A 15,483-nucleotide genomic window follows, 5' to 3' on the forward strand; every position below is an offset into this window, starting at 1 on the left:
ATGACAGAGGGCTGGAATAGTTCGGAGTTCAAAATATATTTGATGCATGTTTAGTGGTTACAGACACGCTAAAGGAAGTACTAGGTTCAACCACCTTGAAAGATTAGGCTTTATGTAATAACGTGCCCTTCGTTCGTAGCGGGAACTGAGCTTGTGTCGGCGAGAAAATGTCGAAAGTGGAAATCTGCGTACGGCCACCTGTTGTGGACTACGGTACCTTTATATTACATCAGCATTGGCCGATTCACATAGAGCGATGTTACTTGGGACTCGTCCGTTATGACTCGTCCGTGTGGCTCAAATTAAGGAGCAGCAGCGGTACTATCGGCGGCAGTATTCCACGCAACAAAATATATTGCCATACAGAAACCATGATATAATTCTAGATCGTTATCCTGGTGATCAATGAGGAGGGCCCAATTTTCTTTATCGTTCCTTTATTGAGGAACAAAAAATGTTCAGAAAAGAAGACAAGACAGTTGTCCTGCTCTCTTTCTGTATTTGCTTTTCTTGGTATTTTTCGGTTTCCACTAAAGCGCTGTAAATGCATCAAATGTTTAAAATATGAGGCAATCAATATTTCTAGGTGGTGTCATGCTTACGTCATCACTACCCAGTACTTCACGTATGGCGATAGTGACGACTACATCGGCAATTTCCTCATTATCATCGCATAATCGCATAATTTTCCATAATCTGTAAAATCTTCACTTGCCTGGATACCTAAACCACGAATGACCAAAAGCAACTGGATCGCCGTTACTCTACGCTTGGCGAATATATAAATTCTTCTATCGTACTACAGTAAATTATGTCAAGAGTAGTGCGCTGTAAGTAATGTGAATGTTTTTCTCATGACGCTGTGAATTGCGCCCCACTTTTTGAGTCGTTGAACTCTTTTTTTTTGTTTCACAGCAGAACCAGGGGCACTATAACGTAAAACTATTCCAAACTTTTCTATTCCAATGCTGCAATCAGCCCTCCGCGATTGGTGAAAAACATGTTTGGACCACCCCCACTTCACCTGTCTGTCACGCGACGTCACGAAAACCGCGATAGCCCCCCATCTGATATGACATGTGCACACTGATTATGCATGATTTGGCTGAACAAAAAAAAATGGTTATTTCTGATTCGACTGCCTTTTCGCAATTAGCCCTCGGCTATTGGTCAAAAGTTTTCGGGCTGCACCTACTTCATCTGCCTGTCACGCGACGTCACAAAACCACAAAAACTCTCTGGGTCAAAGTTACGTGTACGCATTGAAGATGCATTAATATGCCGAACAAAACTGAATTTTCTTCTGAATAGCCGCAGGCTACACCGTTCCGAAAGAAATAAAAAATGACTGCCGCCGATCCCTTAGGCACTGGCTACTCGCACCTGCCGGAGAACATGGGTTTATTTGCATCTAATAAAGCTTGTTGCGTGGCCGTGTAATGTTTTCGAACACTTTAGGCACGTTTACGACATTGTTATGCCAACTCTTCTTTGCTAAGGATCCGTTTTAGTGTAATTTTTAAGCTTCTATTCGATGGCGCCGCGATTCTCAACGAACCACCGTAATAAGCAAGGGAAAGCGGACGAATCGCAGAGGCCGGCACCACCCTCTTCAACCGGTTATCGAATTTCAGTGCAGTGGCTCGGCCCCATGGAATTCCTCTCCACTTGAGCGTGCTCGTCGCCTCTTGTGAGCCAATTAGATATGGCAAGCTGCTCAATGTAGACAATGTTATTCGTTTTTCAAGTAAAGAAAAGTGACCTCCTATGAACGAGGAGAGCGTTTGATTGGTCTGTTGAGACAACCCTGTGGGTGACCGCCTGCTGCTTGCGTCGGTGGTTACGCAAATTTGACGTCAGGAGATTAGAATAAAAACATATTGGAATAATTTTGCGTTAGAGGGACCCAGTTTTTTTTTCTTGATATGACCCACAGACTATCGTTGCAACAAAGCTATTCACCCGCGTCGAACCATTATAAGCACCGACCAAACCTACCCCGGCGACAGCTGCGCATAATGCGGCCGCGCCGACCGTATATTGAAAATGATCTGCGAATCGGCAAGAGTGCGGCGCATTCTGAGAGCTTCGTGAGTGCTGGGTTCTCGCCGCTTCGTTGATGTTGAAGTAACGGGCAGCACGAAGGGGGTGAATTCGCTCGCTGCTCCGGCGCTATCTTGAAAGCCTTCGTCTTACGGGGCGGACGGAAGGACGGTTTTACTCGTTGGGTAAGCATAGGAATGCTAACGCATTTAAAATAACATCATCGCCTACCTGGCTCGTCTAAGTCTGCCCGCTTTAGTGGGAACGCGAAGCCATATCTAACCTGTTCGACTCTTCACTGGAAGTGAATGGTGTTGCGGACTTTCGCTAACGCTTCATCTTACTTCTGCAGCAAAGTTCCGGGCATTCATCATCATCAGCAGCAGCCTGGTTACGCCCACTGCAGGGCAAAGGCCTCTCCCATACTTCTCCAACTACCCCGTCTACCATTGCCACTATCTCCATTATCTCATTAACTACCATTATCTCAACGCAAAAGTAAGGACGGCTGGGCGACCTTGTGTGATAACAAAATTATAAGACAGTGCCGGGGATGCAGGCAAAGGAAATTAAAAATACAGGACGGTGTCAAATTCAATATGATTGTATGAGCCAACCGTCGATATCTCTACCACGTGAAGTCGAATATTCTCGCGCCTCCTAACCTGGTTGTGCATGGGACCGTATGAGTGGGGGGCAAGACAAACGGGAATTCATGTATAAATTCCTGCTTGTATTCCCCCACTCATGCCTTTTTCATTTCAATTTTTTATGCTATGCGTTCTCTTATCTGTTCACCACGTGGCATTTTTCAAATGTTTATATTCCTCGTTTCTTGAATAAATTGCCATTGAGAGGCAGCGCACTGTCCTATTGTTGCTTTTTTTCCTCACTGTGCCCGTCCTGGGCGCTGTTTTGTGTTATTTCAACGGTTGTCGTGATAAACCTTCTGGTTTAAGGACACCCCGAGATGCCTCAGCTGAAAGACAATTTGGTATTATTAGGAGACTATCACAGACCCTCCGCATTACCTGTGCAGTGCCGCTGTTAGTTTGATGCACGCCAAATAAATCAACAAAGCTTTTTTTTTATTCTGCTTGTAGGATGCTTCGGTGCGTCTTTAAGGGAGCAGGAAAGTTCAGACATGGCGTTTCACGCAATGAGGATGCTTCCTCAATTCTCAAAGCTTGCCGCATGCTTTTGCGCAGCTCGCACCGGAAGTACGCCATGCATCTTCGCGTGAGCACGAATCTGAGACGATTATTTTGACAATGAGTTTGTGGAACGAACCGCGTTGCCTAAAGCTACTTGGCCGTTCCATCTCGGGAGTAGTGATTGGGACAGCGATGCGACGCGTGTGCCATGGTCAAACATTGTAGGGATTACATTTATCGAGTTTCGCAGGAGAAACAAAAAGTATAAAACTCCTTTGTTATCAAGATTATGCAAATATGCAGGTGACCCATATGGACACTTTCGAGGAGCAGTGCTCTAAAATTTGTGAAATTGATCTGTTTGTGTCTCTATGAAACTGCAGCCTAATCTGGGCGTTCAGTCGCTTGCTCAAACATGTCATTCGTAATCTGGAGAGCAGGAGTGAGAGGCTTAAATAGCCGAAAGCCGCTGTTGGGCAGCGTACGACTATTCTGTGCAATAATACGAAGCATCAAATTGTAGATCCAGTGAATTATTCAAGTAACATTTTTTTCTTTTTTTTTCTTTCAGATGTACAGGAGTGTCTTGAATCACGCCAAGTGGGATGTCAGCAAACAGGCCAGAGTATCCTTGATCCCGTTCTTCACTGAAGGACAGTACTTCTTCATCCAAGCGGCACAGGTAGGTAACTGGGCAGTGAGAAATGCTCTGACCAGTGCCTCGTCATTCCACAAGTTTTTTTTTTACCCGACCGATTTCGTCCACTCTGAACACACAAAGTACAAATTTGTCCTTATTTGGAAACCTCTGATCCAATTAAAACAATAAGTACTTTTGTGTTCTAGTAACTCATTGACTCAGCAGCTTCAGTCAGAGCCTGGACTACTTTTTATGTAGAAATGACGAAACGCGAAAAATATAGCGTACATTCAGATGGCAAGTTGACACCACATGTGCACAGGAATGAACCCCAGGAAACCAGACATGGCTGTTCTGTGAACCGAAGCCGAATCAGCCCGTTTGAATATTTCTATCGACTACGAATATTTATTTTACTTGTAGCCGAGTGAGCATTTAAAGCAGAATGGTTTCACAAATAACACGTGGTCCTGATGATCATGAAGATACGCAGGTCTTTCAGACACAACGTGACCAGATAAGGCCACTTATGACGCTTTAAAACATAGCTATAACGCCATCTTTGGCCTGCATGTGGACAAAATATCATCTAGTTAGCCTACACAGCACGAAAAAAATTTGGAAGGCGATTTAAGCTCTAGTTGATATAAATCAAGGTCAATGTCTGCCTGAGTTCGTTGAGAGTGAGAATGGGGTATATGAAACGTATAATTTATTGAGAGGCGCGCTGAAGCGACCACGCTTGATCGACGTCCACTTGAGGTTGAATCGGCTTCCAATTTCCTCTTCCGGTACGTCGAACGCAATCCTTTTGGAACTCTGCGATTCAGTCAGCGATTTCTTCGTGCACGAAATCGCAATTCGAAAGCGAGCGAGCGAGCGCCGGTCTTCGGCGACGTTGCACCCGTTATGTACTGGAATTTCTCCGGTGCTATGCAGATCCTCTCCACGTGCGCGAAGGGGTAGTCATGGTGCACAGCACTCGATTACCTCATTCGTAGAGGGAGGGGAGCAAAAATGTTGTCAGAGACTGCACTATCGCGACCGCTGGGTACTAGCTTCAGGATCGGCCCAAGTTTTATTGCGATAGCAATCTTACGGACACTGCAGCTGAGTTTTAGCCGTCACCGTAATGTTGTATATTATTGTACAAGTACGCCACATGTTTACCTATGCCATTGATGCGAGGTAGATGCTTTACCATTTAGCTAAGGTGATGTATGTCTTCTTGATTAAATGACTTTAATTTTTTTTTCTTTTTACAACTGCAGTGTGCAAGCAACGGTCGCGAAAACTTTCATTCATACTGTGTCTTTCATCCCGAATCTTCTCACTCTTAAAAAGCGCGAAACATTATGAGTGCCCACCATTTCAAAAGTGTGTAATTTAACTGGCGACGCTCTTTGCGGGTCTCGCAGGGCCGCGCGTGCTGTGTTATTACAAGCACTACATGGCGCGTTGATGGCGCTACGGGTGTCAGAAATGTTTGGCACCCCCGCCTATGTCATAGCCACGCACGCTTAGAACACCGTGCGAAAAGTTCACCCGCAACGGTAGACCTTCCTATCACAGTCAAAGAGCGAAACAGCAAATTTTTTAGGTAGCATTGTTCCGCGATCAGCCCACGCAAGAGGCTATAGGTTGGATACAGACATATCCCATGCAGAAAAGTGGCGGTGACTCGCAAAGAAAGACATTTCCTTAAAAGAAAAAAAACACAGGTAATCAGCGTTTACGTATCATCGTTTGCAATCAGCGCTGTGAGCGCTCGATGCCTGCTCGAAGCCCGCTCCATGCTCGACGTCGATGCTTGTAATGATTCTGTGCCACACCCAGTGCGGTTTGTTCTGCAAATCTGTTGCAATGTTGCGCTCAATTGGACCAGGACTGTTTAGCGTCCCTCGTTGATTCGCAGCTCATAGCGCCACTCGCATTCCAAGACGGCCTTCAGTGATGCGCGCAAGCATGAAAACCTACCTTAACCACGCAACATCTTCCTGGTTTCAAAGCATGTTTACGTGATTTAGTCGTAGTTGCTGCTGTTATTGTTGTTTGCCCAATGTTATCCGTCCTGATCGTTTCCAGCCCTTAAGATCCATGGCGTGTGGACATAGTGCAAACAACTGATTGTACATAGAGAATGCTATGCATTTGAAAAATGCATAGCAGTGAAAACAGCCAGCGGTGCTTCAGCATTTGTTAGCAGGCGGGTTTTACGTCAGTATAGCGCTCACGTGGTGCACCACCTCACGCGGCCCCTCTAACTGCGACTGTAACTCATTGTGCACCCGGGAGAGTACAGGTACTCGCATAGCTGACCGTCTGCTAAATGTCTGCTCTTAGCTTATTCTTTTCTAGAGCCTTGAAAAAAGGCTTGCAAGTGAGGCAGTGCCGTTTGCTTCACGTTTATTCGAAACGGGGGCAAATTCGTACGTACGTGTTGGCTTTTCCTGCGCGGACTTCCAATGGCAGGCGACTACCACTCAGACAGCGCTAACCACAAGAACACGGATAAAATCTTTGAAACAGCGTTTTATTCCAACCAATGTGTACCTGCGTCGTGTAATGAAGAGGCGAAATCGTAACGAGAACCAAGAACAACCAGAGCGCGTCAGCCTGTGTGGAATGGTTGTCTGCCATGAGTCTGCTATTTCTATTCGCCCATATCAATGCCATGTAAAGGGCATTTAACATTGTACAATTTGGAGATCATGCAATCGTTATCTTTTTTTTTTTTGCAGTCCCGGTGCGAGCACATGGATACTGACCCGAAGATCGCATACTTGAGAGCGCGGGGTGGAGCGACTGCAGCCGATAAGTACGGACATACACAGCGCGCTAATTTTGCTTTAAAATGCGGCGAATAGAGAATAGGAACTAGAAGATAATCCAAATGCTAGAAAATATCGGCAACATAAGCGAGAGACTCCGTAGGACTAACAATATATATATATATATATATATATATATATATATTGGGACGCTCTTACGTGCATAGTGGGTTCACGCCTCAACAAACGGTATGCGGGGGGGGGGGGCACCGAAGAGTTGTGAACGAAGAAGACGACGGGTGGCTGGCTAGCTGAATCTCGACAGGCGCTCAGCTGATCAAGGCCATCGCATCTAACGCTACCCGGCTTCAAGGTAACGCCTTTTGTGGGCGTAACAGAGTGGTGGAGGTGTGGGGTACGACACAACGTACCACGGAGTCGCAACATCTGGAACTTCGCCGGAGCCGTCGTCTTGCCGGTCTCTTGCCAACGACTTTCCCTGTGGCGCAGGACGGAGGTGGACAAATGCCAACTCTAGTTTCACCTGCTCAAAGGTCAGCGCCAGTTGGACCTTTTGCAGCACTACATGGAACCACGCTCGTTCGCGGGAAAAGTGGGCGAAGACGTCGACGAGTGGCTGACACACGCAAGAGTGAGCCGCTACAACCGTTGGGATTCTGTCACTGAGCTTGACTATGTCGTACTCTTTCTCAGTGAGACAGCGCTGATGTGGTATGAAAACCACGAATACTCCCTAACAACGTGGGAGCGCTTCGTTGAGGATATTCAGAAGTGTTTTAGTGACTCCTACGCCAAACAGAAACGCGCCGAGAGAACACAAGCTCAAAGAGCTCAAGCTCCTGGAGAAACCTGCACTATATAGATAGAGGAAATCCTCAAGCTATGCAAAATCGTAAATTCGCAGATGTCTGAGGAAGACCGAGTCGGACATCTCCTCAAAGGAATTGCAGAAGATGTATACAATTTCCTCATGAGCCGAGAACACGTTGATTCCGTCTCAGATGTCGTGCGTCATTGCCGTACGTTTGAGACGTTGAAAACACGTCGCATTGTGCCAAAATTTGGACGCCTGGCGAATGTGACAACCGTTGGCAGCGTCGATGAGAGCCCGTCCGCCGATCTTTTGTCTACTATACGGCAGATCGTGCGTGAAGAACTGCTGCGGCACAGGAACTTGCGCGCGACGTCATACGACAACCTGATGCTTATTACCGCAACGCATGGCGCCTGCCGCACCCTGCGCTTCCTGGCAACCGGCGGTATGTGTCACAGACGTCAACCACAGAGGAACTCCATGGCCACGTGAGGGCACATTTACGCCCGAACACCAACCTGCAGAACACCCTCGCCCCAGCAGGTTTGCACGCAGACCGACCGCTCCTCCTGTGCAGCAGGCTCAGCCGCTTTGCTCTGCTACACGATAACCCCCCCCCCCCCCCCCCCCCCCCCCCCCCACGGCTGAGTGCTTCGAAGGGCAGTTCATCGATCGTCGATTACCTGTGTGTTATAGCTGTGGCGACTTGGGTCAGATCGTCAGGTACTGCAATCGCCGCCAACCACCGAGGTTCGAACGATCGACGATGTCTAGGCGGTACCGCGCTCCTCTGGGCGAAACATATTTGCCCTCGCACACATATTTAGGAAGCATGCCTCACCAGCACCCGGAGCCGCTGCGGAACCGTTCTCCAGCATCCGATCGCAGCTTGACACCACCACCCGCTCCTCGTGTAAGCCGATCGCCCTCTCCGCGGCGTCGATACTCGTGGCCACCTCCGGAAAACTAGCCAGAGCGGCCGTTGGAGGTGAGGTCGCCGGACAATCTTCGATGTCGACAGAAATACCTCCAACCATTTGTATGTTTAAGAATAAGGTGTCTGTATAATTGACGGGGTTTCATCCATGGCCTTAGCGGGCACGGGAGCAACCGTTTCAGTGATGAGTCTTGCGTTTTTTGAACGCAAAAGTGTTGTTTCGCTGGGACTGTGCCGATACGTTTCGCGGAGTGAGTGGGGAGTTGTGTCCTGTGGGTGTGTGTAATGTAGAAGTTACCTTGGTTGGTCAAATATTTAACGCGGAGTTCGCTGTTCTACCTCATTCTACGCATGACGTAATCCTGGGCCTTGATTTTTTGAAACTGTGTGGTGCCACCGTCGACTGCAAAACGGATGAAATCAGTGTAGGTACGAGCTTTTCTGCTGCGTTTATGGATGGCCCACCGTATCGTGAAAGTGTGCTTTGTGTATTCCGGGATGCAGTTGTGCCTCCGTTATTCGCAACGTGTGTTTGAGTTGCCTGTTTCCCTAACACCGACGGAATGTTTGACGCTACCGTGGAGCTCGTTCATCTGAGTTGCATCAAGAGGAATGTACTGATACCGTATCGCACGCTGTCAGTTGATCAGGGACGCACTAACTTATGAGCCGTAAACTGTACGAGTGAACCTGCAATACTACCACAGGGTCTGAAACTTACCGCCAAACAAACAGTATGCGGGGGCACCGAAGAGTGCTGAACGCAGAAGACAACGGGTGACTGGCTACTTGAATCTCGACAGGCGCTCAGCTGATCAAGGCCATCGTATCTAACGCTACCCGGCTTCAAAGTAACGCCTTTTGTGGGCGTAACAATATAAATATATGCATGCTTAGGGCTAACTCGCACTCGGATTCATTTCACTCGGCCAGGCTCACTGGAACTGGAGAGTTGGCCTGAGTCTCAGTGAGCCTTTGGGAGTGGACTCGGTGGGTTGCCGAAGAAAGCGTGCGAGGCACAACTAAAGGACCTTTTAACCTTTCTTTTTTGCATGACTGGAATTCAGAGCAGCTTATATTAAAATTGTCGTGCGATGCACTGGACAACAAAATTCTTCGCCGCAAAGCGCTATTCCTCATGTCATATTGTGAAGACGCTGTAGGACACAAAAAAATGAAGCGCTTGCACAATTCTTGGCATTTGAATCATTGCCCTTGAGGATGATAGCTGAACATGAACCATGGCTTTCGATGATCGCTCCGTTCAGAACCATTAGTGCAATACATACACCCATTTCCTTCAATTGCGTGCATTGCTTACACTTATCCCTTCACTGGTTGTTGCTGGACTAGTAGGTTATACTTATTATTGTGGAATATGGCGCGAAACAATATGAAGTACAAGACAGATCGGGACAGAGCGTCGCTCGCAAGTAAGTTTATTCATATTCGCTTATATAAACACGGTGTTAGCGGGCGCACTCCCATTTGTGTGTCGTGATGACGCCACAGGCGCAACTTTGCATGCATGCTTATCCAAACATACTCAAAAAAAGCTAAAGTTCAGTTCTGCGCTGAGCCACAGACCTATCGCTGAAACAAATGTCCGGTTTCCTTATTATGTAATAAGAATGTCATGAACTCAAGTGCCAAGGTATCTCTGCTTCTGTCTTGTACGAGGATGTTCGAAAGACGTGACTCACACTTTCAGGATCCAGAGTACATAGGTATATGGGAAGCAATCTCATTCTTGAGACAAAGGTCGTGCTTCTTTGCCCGCTCATCAACGCAGCGACCTGTTTGACCAATATATATACTACCGCCAGTGAGTGGTGTCAAGAGAACAGTGAATATATTTTAGGTGTTGGCCACTTTTCTGGTTGTGACGCGCCACTTTTTCTGCTTGTTTTTGATTCTTTAAAGGAGAGATTCAGGCTACTGGCAACCGGGTGACCATGTACGTGGGACCTGTTGAATGAAACAAACTTCACATTGTCATAACATGGTTTGACCAAAGTCGCCTCGAGGCCACACGTTAGCCAAGTTTAGTGTTGTCCGAATCAAACGGCGAAAGCGGTTCGCGTGAGTGTGGACAGCACACACACACAGACGATACAACGCCCAGAGTAGGTGAGGCTCGAGACTAAATGCTGAGCTTTTTAACGATGATAACTTGCAGTCTATCTAACATCTGCCGAGTCGTTGTAGGATGCGGATACTCGGCAGAAGCAAAGATGCTTCGGCATTGCTTGATGTAACGCAAATACGGCTGAGCGCGAAAAGAGGCAGTGCCGTTTTCTCTCTCGTCTTGCCTACCCCATTAGCGCAATACATCGCCCAATAGAATATCAACTATATATCACCAAAAGGTAACCTGACAATTTTACCTGCGATACGTACATTATTGGCTCGGTGCAGCCCTGAACATGATTTTTATGGCATAATAAAATACCTATATCTGCGCTATTACCCCTCTTTAGTGGGTATTTAGTGGGCAAATCCGTTTGCCCAAGCAGACACCTTATCTATAAATTATAAAGTGAACTTGCCTGTTTTGAATGCAATTACTTATGTTTTGACGGTCTTCCTTCGTTCGGTTACATCATAACGCGGACTTGTTGGTTTATTGTCCGAAAGATAAGCTTGCTTTGGCAGTGCATTTGATACGCATTAATATATACATTTTTTTTTTGCTTTCACTAATGAGTGGTCCCGGGACGGAAAAAGAAACCGCGAAGAATGCGACGAGAGAGCTGTCGGGAGAAAGGCACGGACTACCAAAGCACCTCGTTATTGTGCGACAGATAAACTTACAGTTTAATTGAGAGGAAAGACAGGACTATAAAACAACCGCAACCTAGAGGCCCCCCCTCCCCTCCCAGGTCCTTGTCGCTTTCGTTTCACCCGACAAATTGCCATTAGGCTGCGAGTTCTCAAAGTCAAATTATAAGCGTGTTCAAGCAGATGGCCACTAACACAACGGTCCTCTCCTGACGGTGCTATCTCGTCCCTTTTTTTGTGCTTTTGTTTCCGTCACTAAGCCGTAGCAACGAGCACAAGTGCATCGCTAGCGAAGCATACTGTCAGTGGGAAAGCCATTCCGGTCAGTCCAGACGAAAAAGTAGGAAGGATGCCGCATTACCAGCAGAAGGCATTCATTGGCAATTTTTTTATACAGCTATAGGGAATAATGAGAAAGTGTGGGATAAAGATACCTTTTGTTATATTTTTACAGTGGACGTGCGTCCATAAACCGGTAGCACTGATTTATAACTATGAGGGTATCCTTATGTTGCTAGGAGGTATTTTGTACAGTCACAGTGTTATATATTTGGCGGCCGGGTGAACGTTGATAACTCCAGTTTGTCATTCTATGCTTCATCACAATACGGTTAATGCTCGGACCACTGTATATTTAACGCGAGTGTCTGGGGATTCGCATCATTGATTCGCAGTGATTATAGTATTGCGTGTTTGTTTTTTCTTTGTCCGACATTTGCCCACTTTGTTCTCGCATCACCCGCTTTTAAAAGATATTACAAACCTCTCGAGTTTCGGATGTGGTTTAGAAGAGTAAACTGAAAAAAAAATGTCTGTCCTAGTATCCGTTGCCTCAAGAGTTTGAAAATTGGCATTGTTGTTCTCCAACGATGCTTTTCACTGTTGACTAATTAAGCGGGGCTGTAGCGCCTATGAACGCACTACATGTGGAAGCTGTGGTAGGTAGAATGTTCAACCTACCTTCGGCTGCGTAACTACTAGGAGGCAGACTTCCGTTTCTTGCCCTCTACTATTGTATGTTGTAACGATACCTAATAATACAATTACACGGTACTATAATACGGGGTATTTATTGGCATGGACTCTTTCGATAATCGTAAACGTGCGGTTGCATTTCCGCAAAGCTTGCATCTCTCCATTCTTCAGGTTCGTCAATTTCTAATCAGCAAGACTATTGTATAACAACGCTTTCCCCAGTTATTAGCTCACGTTGGACCATGTGTAATATGCAGGTTTGAAAAGGTCGCAAATTAATGTAGAGAAGCAGTTCTGAAATTTACATACTGCGAAATGCAGAGCTGGACGAGCTAAAATGCTTAAAACCTAGTCGAATAAAGGTTACACTGAACCGAATACAACTGAAATACTTTTAGTATAATAAGACTTCTTTCAACTGAGCGCTCAAGTTTTGCGAAGAAAAACATTCATGATGTTTAACAACAGCAAAAAATTTGAACGCTATGCACTTAAATAAACGCCCCCCCCCCTCAACAGTCAGAATTGAGTACTCGAGGTGCTACTCTGTTAACGTGCACATAGCTCCTATATTGCAGTGGCTATATTGGAGCTTAGTGTACAATAAAGATATACTGTAAATACTGTAGTATGTAGTACTTCACTGTGTTCTTTTTAACCCTGTTAAAGAAAGACTATGCATAAAACGAAATGTTTAACAAAATGGCAAATTCACAAGCGACACCACAGTGCTAGATTTAGGCCTAGAGCAGGGTCTACAGCAAGCTCCGCGATAGAAATCAATAGGTAAAGTAAGCGCCTACCCACAGAGGATGCTATGGCGCGCATACTCCTAATAGGTCTCGGTGATAGATTAGCTCCGCTACTTCACGTGGCAGAACGATGGTTTCGAATGAAATTATTTCTTGCAGGGTGAACCTTCCTTTCGCCAAGAACAACCCACTTTTTTCCAACCGATTCGGCTGTGCTAAGCAGCGGCCCATGTTCTCCAGTGACACCGTCTGCAAGGGTCCGACGAAGCCTCTGAAGCGGGAGTCTGAGAAAGAGTACCCCGGGGTGTACGTTTGAGCCTGACGCCGACACCTCGCGTAATAAAGGCCTGCAGTGTGCTGACTAACGTTGTCTTCATATGATGCTCGGAAACGACTGTTGCATGTGATTTGACAGCACACCGACTGGGTCACGCTCATGCAACTCTCTCATAGCAGCCAATATTTAGGCGTTCAACTAAAGCCAACACCATCGTCAAAACGAAGGCTAGCATATTTTGGCCCTTACGGGATGCACAAATGAAGCTCCTAACATACAGAAAAAAATTGCTGGCTCTCCCGTAATCGAGAGTTGCTGTTGTTGTTGTCGTCCTGAGTGGCCGTGGCACATACCCACAGTGAGGGATTGCTCATGAATCGGATGGTTAAATTAGGGGCATAAAAACGTAATAATAAAGGAGTTGCCAATTTGAACATTGGAGTTTAAAATGTGTGTGCAGAAAAAAAATTTAATCGGAATAAAACTGGGTATAAAAGAATTAATAGATAAGACCTAAAGAAAGCTATGGTGGGGAGGGAGAACGATCAGTAACACGTAAATTGATTGGTTTCAATGAGTAGATGTAAGCATATGACAACCGGAAAACAAGTTGTTTGGAGGGTATACTCGCCACAATCTAAAATGGGTGTAGTGCATGTACCCAGTGGCACATTTAACCATGTCATGCTGTGCACTGGTCCATATGGGTGCTGCCCAGCTAGTAGAAGAAAAAACGGCTGAAGGCCTCGCGACTGGCAGCGAAAGATGCCAGGGAGACAGAGCGCATTACCCAGCTAGCAGAAGAATTAATTGAATTCTGGGGTTTTACGTTCCAAAAGCGCGATTTGATTATGAGGCACGACGTAGTGGGGGACTCTGGATTAATTTTGACCACCAGGTGATCTTTAACGTGCCCCCAAAGCACTGGACACGTGCGTTTTCTTATTTTTTCATTTTGCCTCCGTCTAAATGCGGCCACCGCAGCAGGGGTTTGATCCCGCGACTCGTGGTTAGCAGCGCAACACTATGCCCGCTAAGCTTCCGCGGAGGGTAGAGGCGCCTTAAAGAGGCGCGACGCAGCGCGACGCCATCTCTCGAGGCGACGCAAAACGCGCTACACGGAACTCGCGGACCACTGCCGTTCAGGGCTCAGCGCAAAAAGATGGCAGGGAAGTGTGTAGTGCCCCGTATACGCCTTTTTAACGTCGCTATTGGGGATGCCAAATATACAACTTCAGCATACTAGAAGTTACAGGTGGAGCGATACTGTGAACAACCATTAGGAAGAACTCCGAAGCAACAGTTTTTGTAACTTGTTTGGGCAGTACGTAGGTTATGCGGTCCTGCACAAAGCGGTGGGGCCAGAGAGCACATTCTTTATTTAAATATGGACTAGTTGACCGGGTAATCTCGTTGCAGGGCCCGTATATGGCTTGTTTCTTACACCCAGCAATACTAGAGAGGCTCATCGCGTTCGCTCCCCATTAGTAATGGGCCCGGCATAGCCCAATATGGTGTGAAGCGCCCGTCGATGCGAAACCAAGATTAACGACAAGGCTGGCAAGCGCACCGACTCGTCTTATCCAGCCTCATGCATTGCGCCTGCTTGCCGTGACGGTGTGTGCTAAGGGCCACTGCAGCGTATTCCTACACAAAGACACGCTGAGGCGAATTTGGCACCGGTTTCAGTTCCTTTCGTCTGACATAGCTGATTTACTCTTGTGAACACAGACAGATTTACTGCGTCATAAATTTCTAAAGCGAATCAATTTTACAGACATCTCCTATGTATTGATTTTCTAATTTATGAAATATTGATCGCCTCTTTCAGGCGCGACATGTAACTGATTAAGGTGTTCGGATAATATAGTTCGTGGCACAACCATACTCTTTTAGAATGGACCTGTTGAGTGGAATTCCATGACTATTCTCACGTGATTACATGGTCAATATCCAATCTCTGCGAGAAAAAGAGGGAGCTACGCATCCTGCGTTGGAGACCCAAACCTGGCGCGTGATCAGCGTGGTTGGTTACCCACAGCCCTGGCTGGTTGATTAGGCACAGTATAAAGGAGCATGCGTTGGGTATTCTAGTTCGCTCTTACAACTGGCTAGTTTGCTCGCAATAAACGAGATGGCGCTTCCGCCAGGCCTAGGTTAGTGTGCCTCGGTAGCAGCAGGCAGTGCCAAGGCTGGGGAGTACCGAAGATGTATTTTAGGTACTTTCTTAAGATACTCTTTAGGTATCTTGGATCTATATCATGATACGTTTGACAAGCCTTGTTTCTGTACCTGAATGTTTGATACGTGCTCCGAAG

The 15,483-nt window shown here is 46.6% G+C and overlaps 1 protein-coding gene across 1 annotated transcript in view; it reads left to right on the forward strand.

Moving 5' to 3' along the window:
• LOC142574707 (uncharacterized) overlaps positions 1 to 13,244 on the forward strand; it is a 182,176-nt gene extending 168,932 nt beyond the window's left edge. Inside the window, exons 20-22 of the mRNA XM_075683735.1 lie at positions 3,769 to 3,879; positions 6,579 to 6,655; positions 13,048 to 13,244. Coding sequence (XP_075539850.1) covers positions 3,769 to 3,879; positions 6,579 to 6,655; positions 13,048 to 13,204 — 345 coding nt within the window. The 3' untranslated portion in view covers positions 13,205 to 13,244. The remainder of the gene's footprint in view (positions 1 to 3,768; positions 3,880 to 6,578; positions 6,656 to 13,047) is intronic.
• The last annotated feature ends 2,239 nt before the right edge of the window (positions 13,245 to 15,483 follow it).

This window comes from Dermacentor variabilis, chromosome 3 (genome assembly GCF_050947875.1).
Source record: "Dermacentor variabilis isolate Ectoservices chromosome 3, ASM5094787v1, whole genome shotgun sequence".
NCBI classification, from domain to species: Eukaryota; Metazoa; Arthropoda; class Arachnida; order Ixodida; family Ixodidae; genus Dermacentor; species Dermacentor variabilis.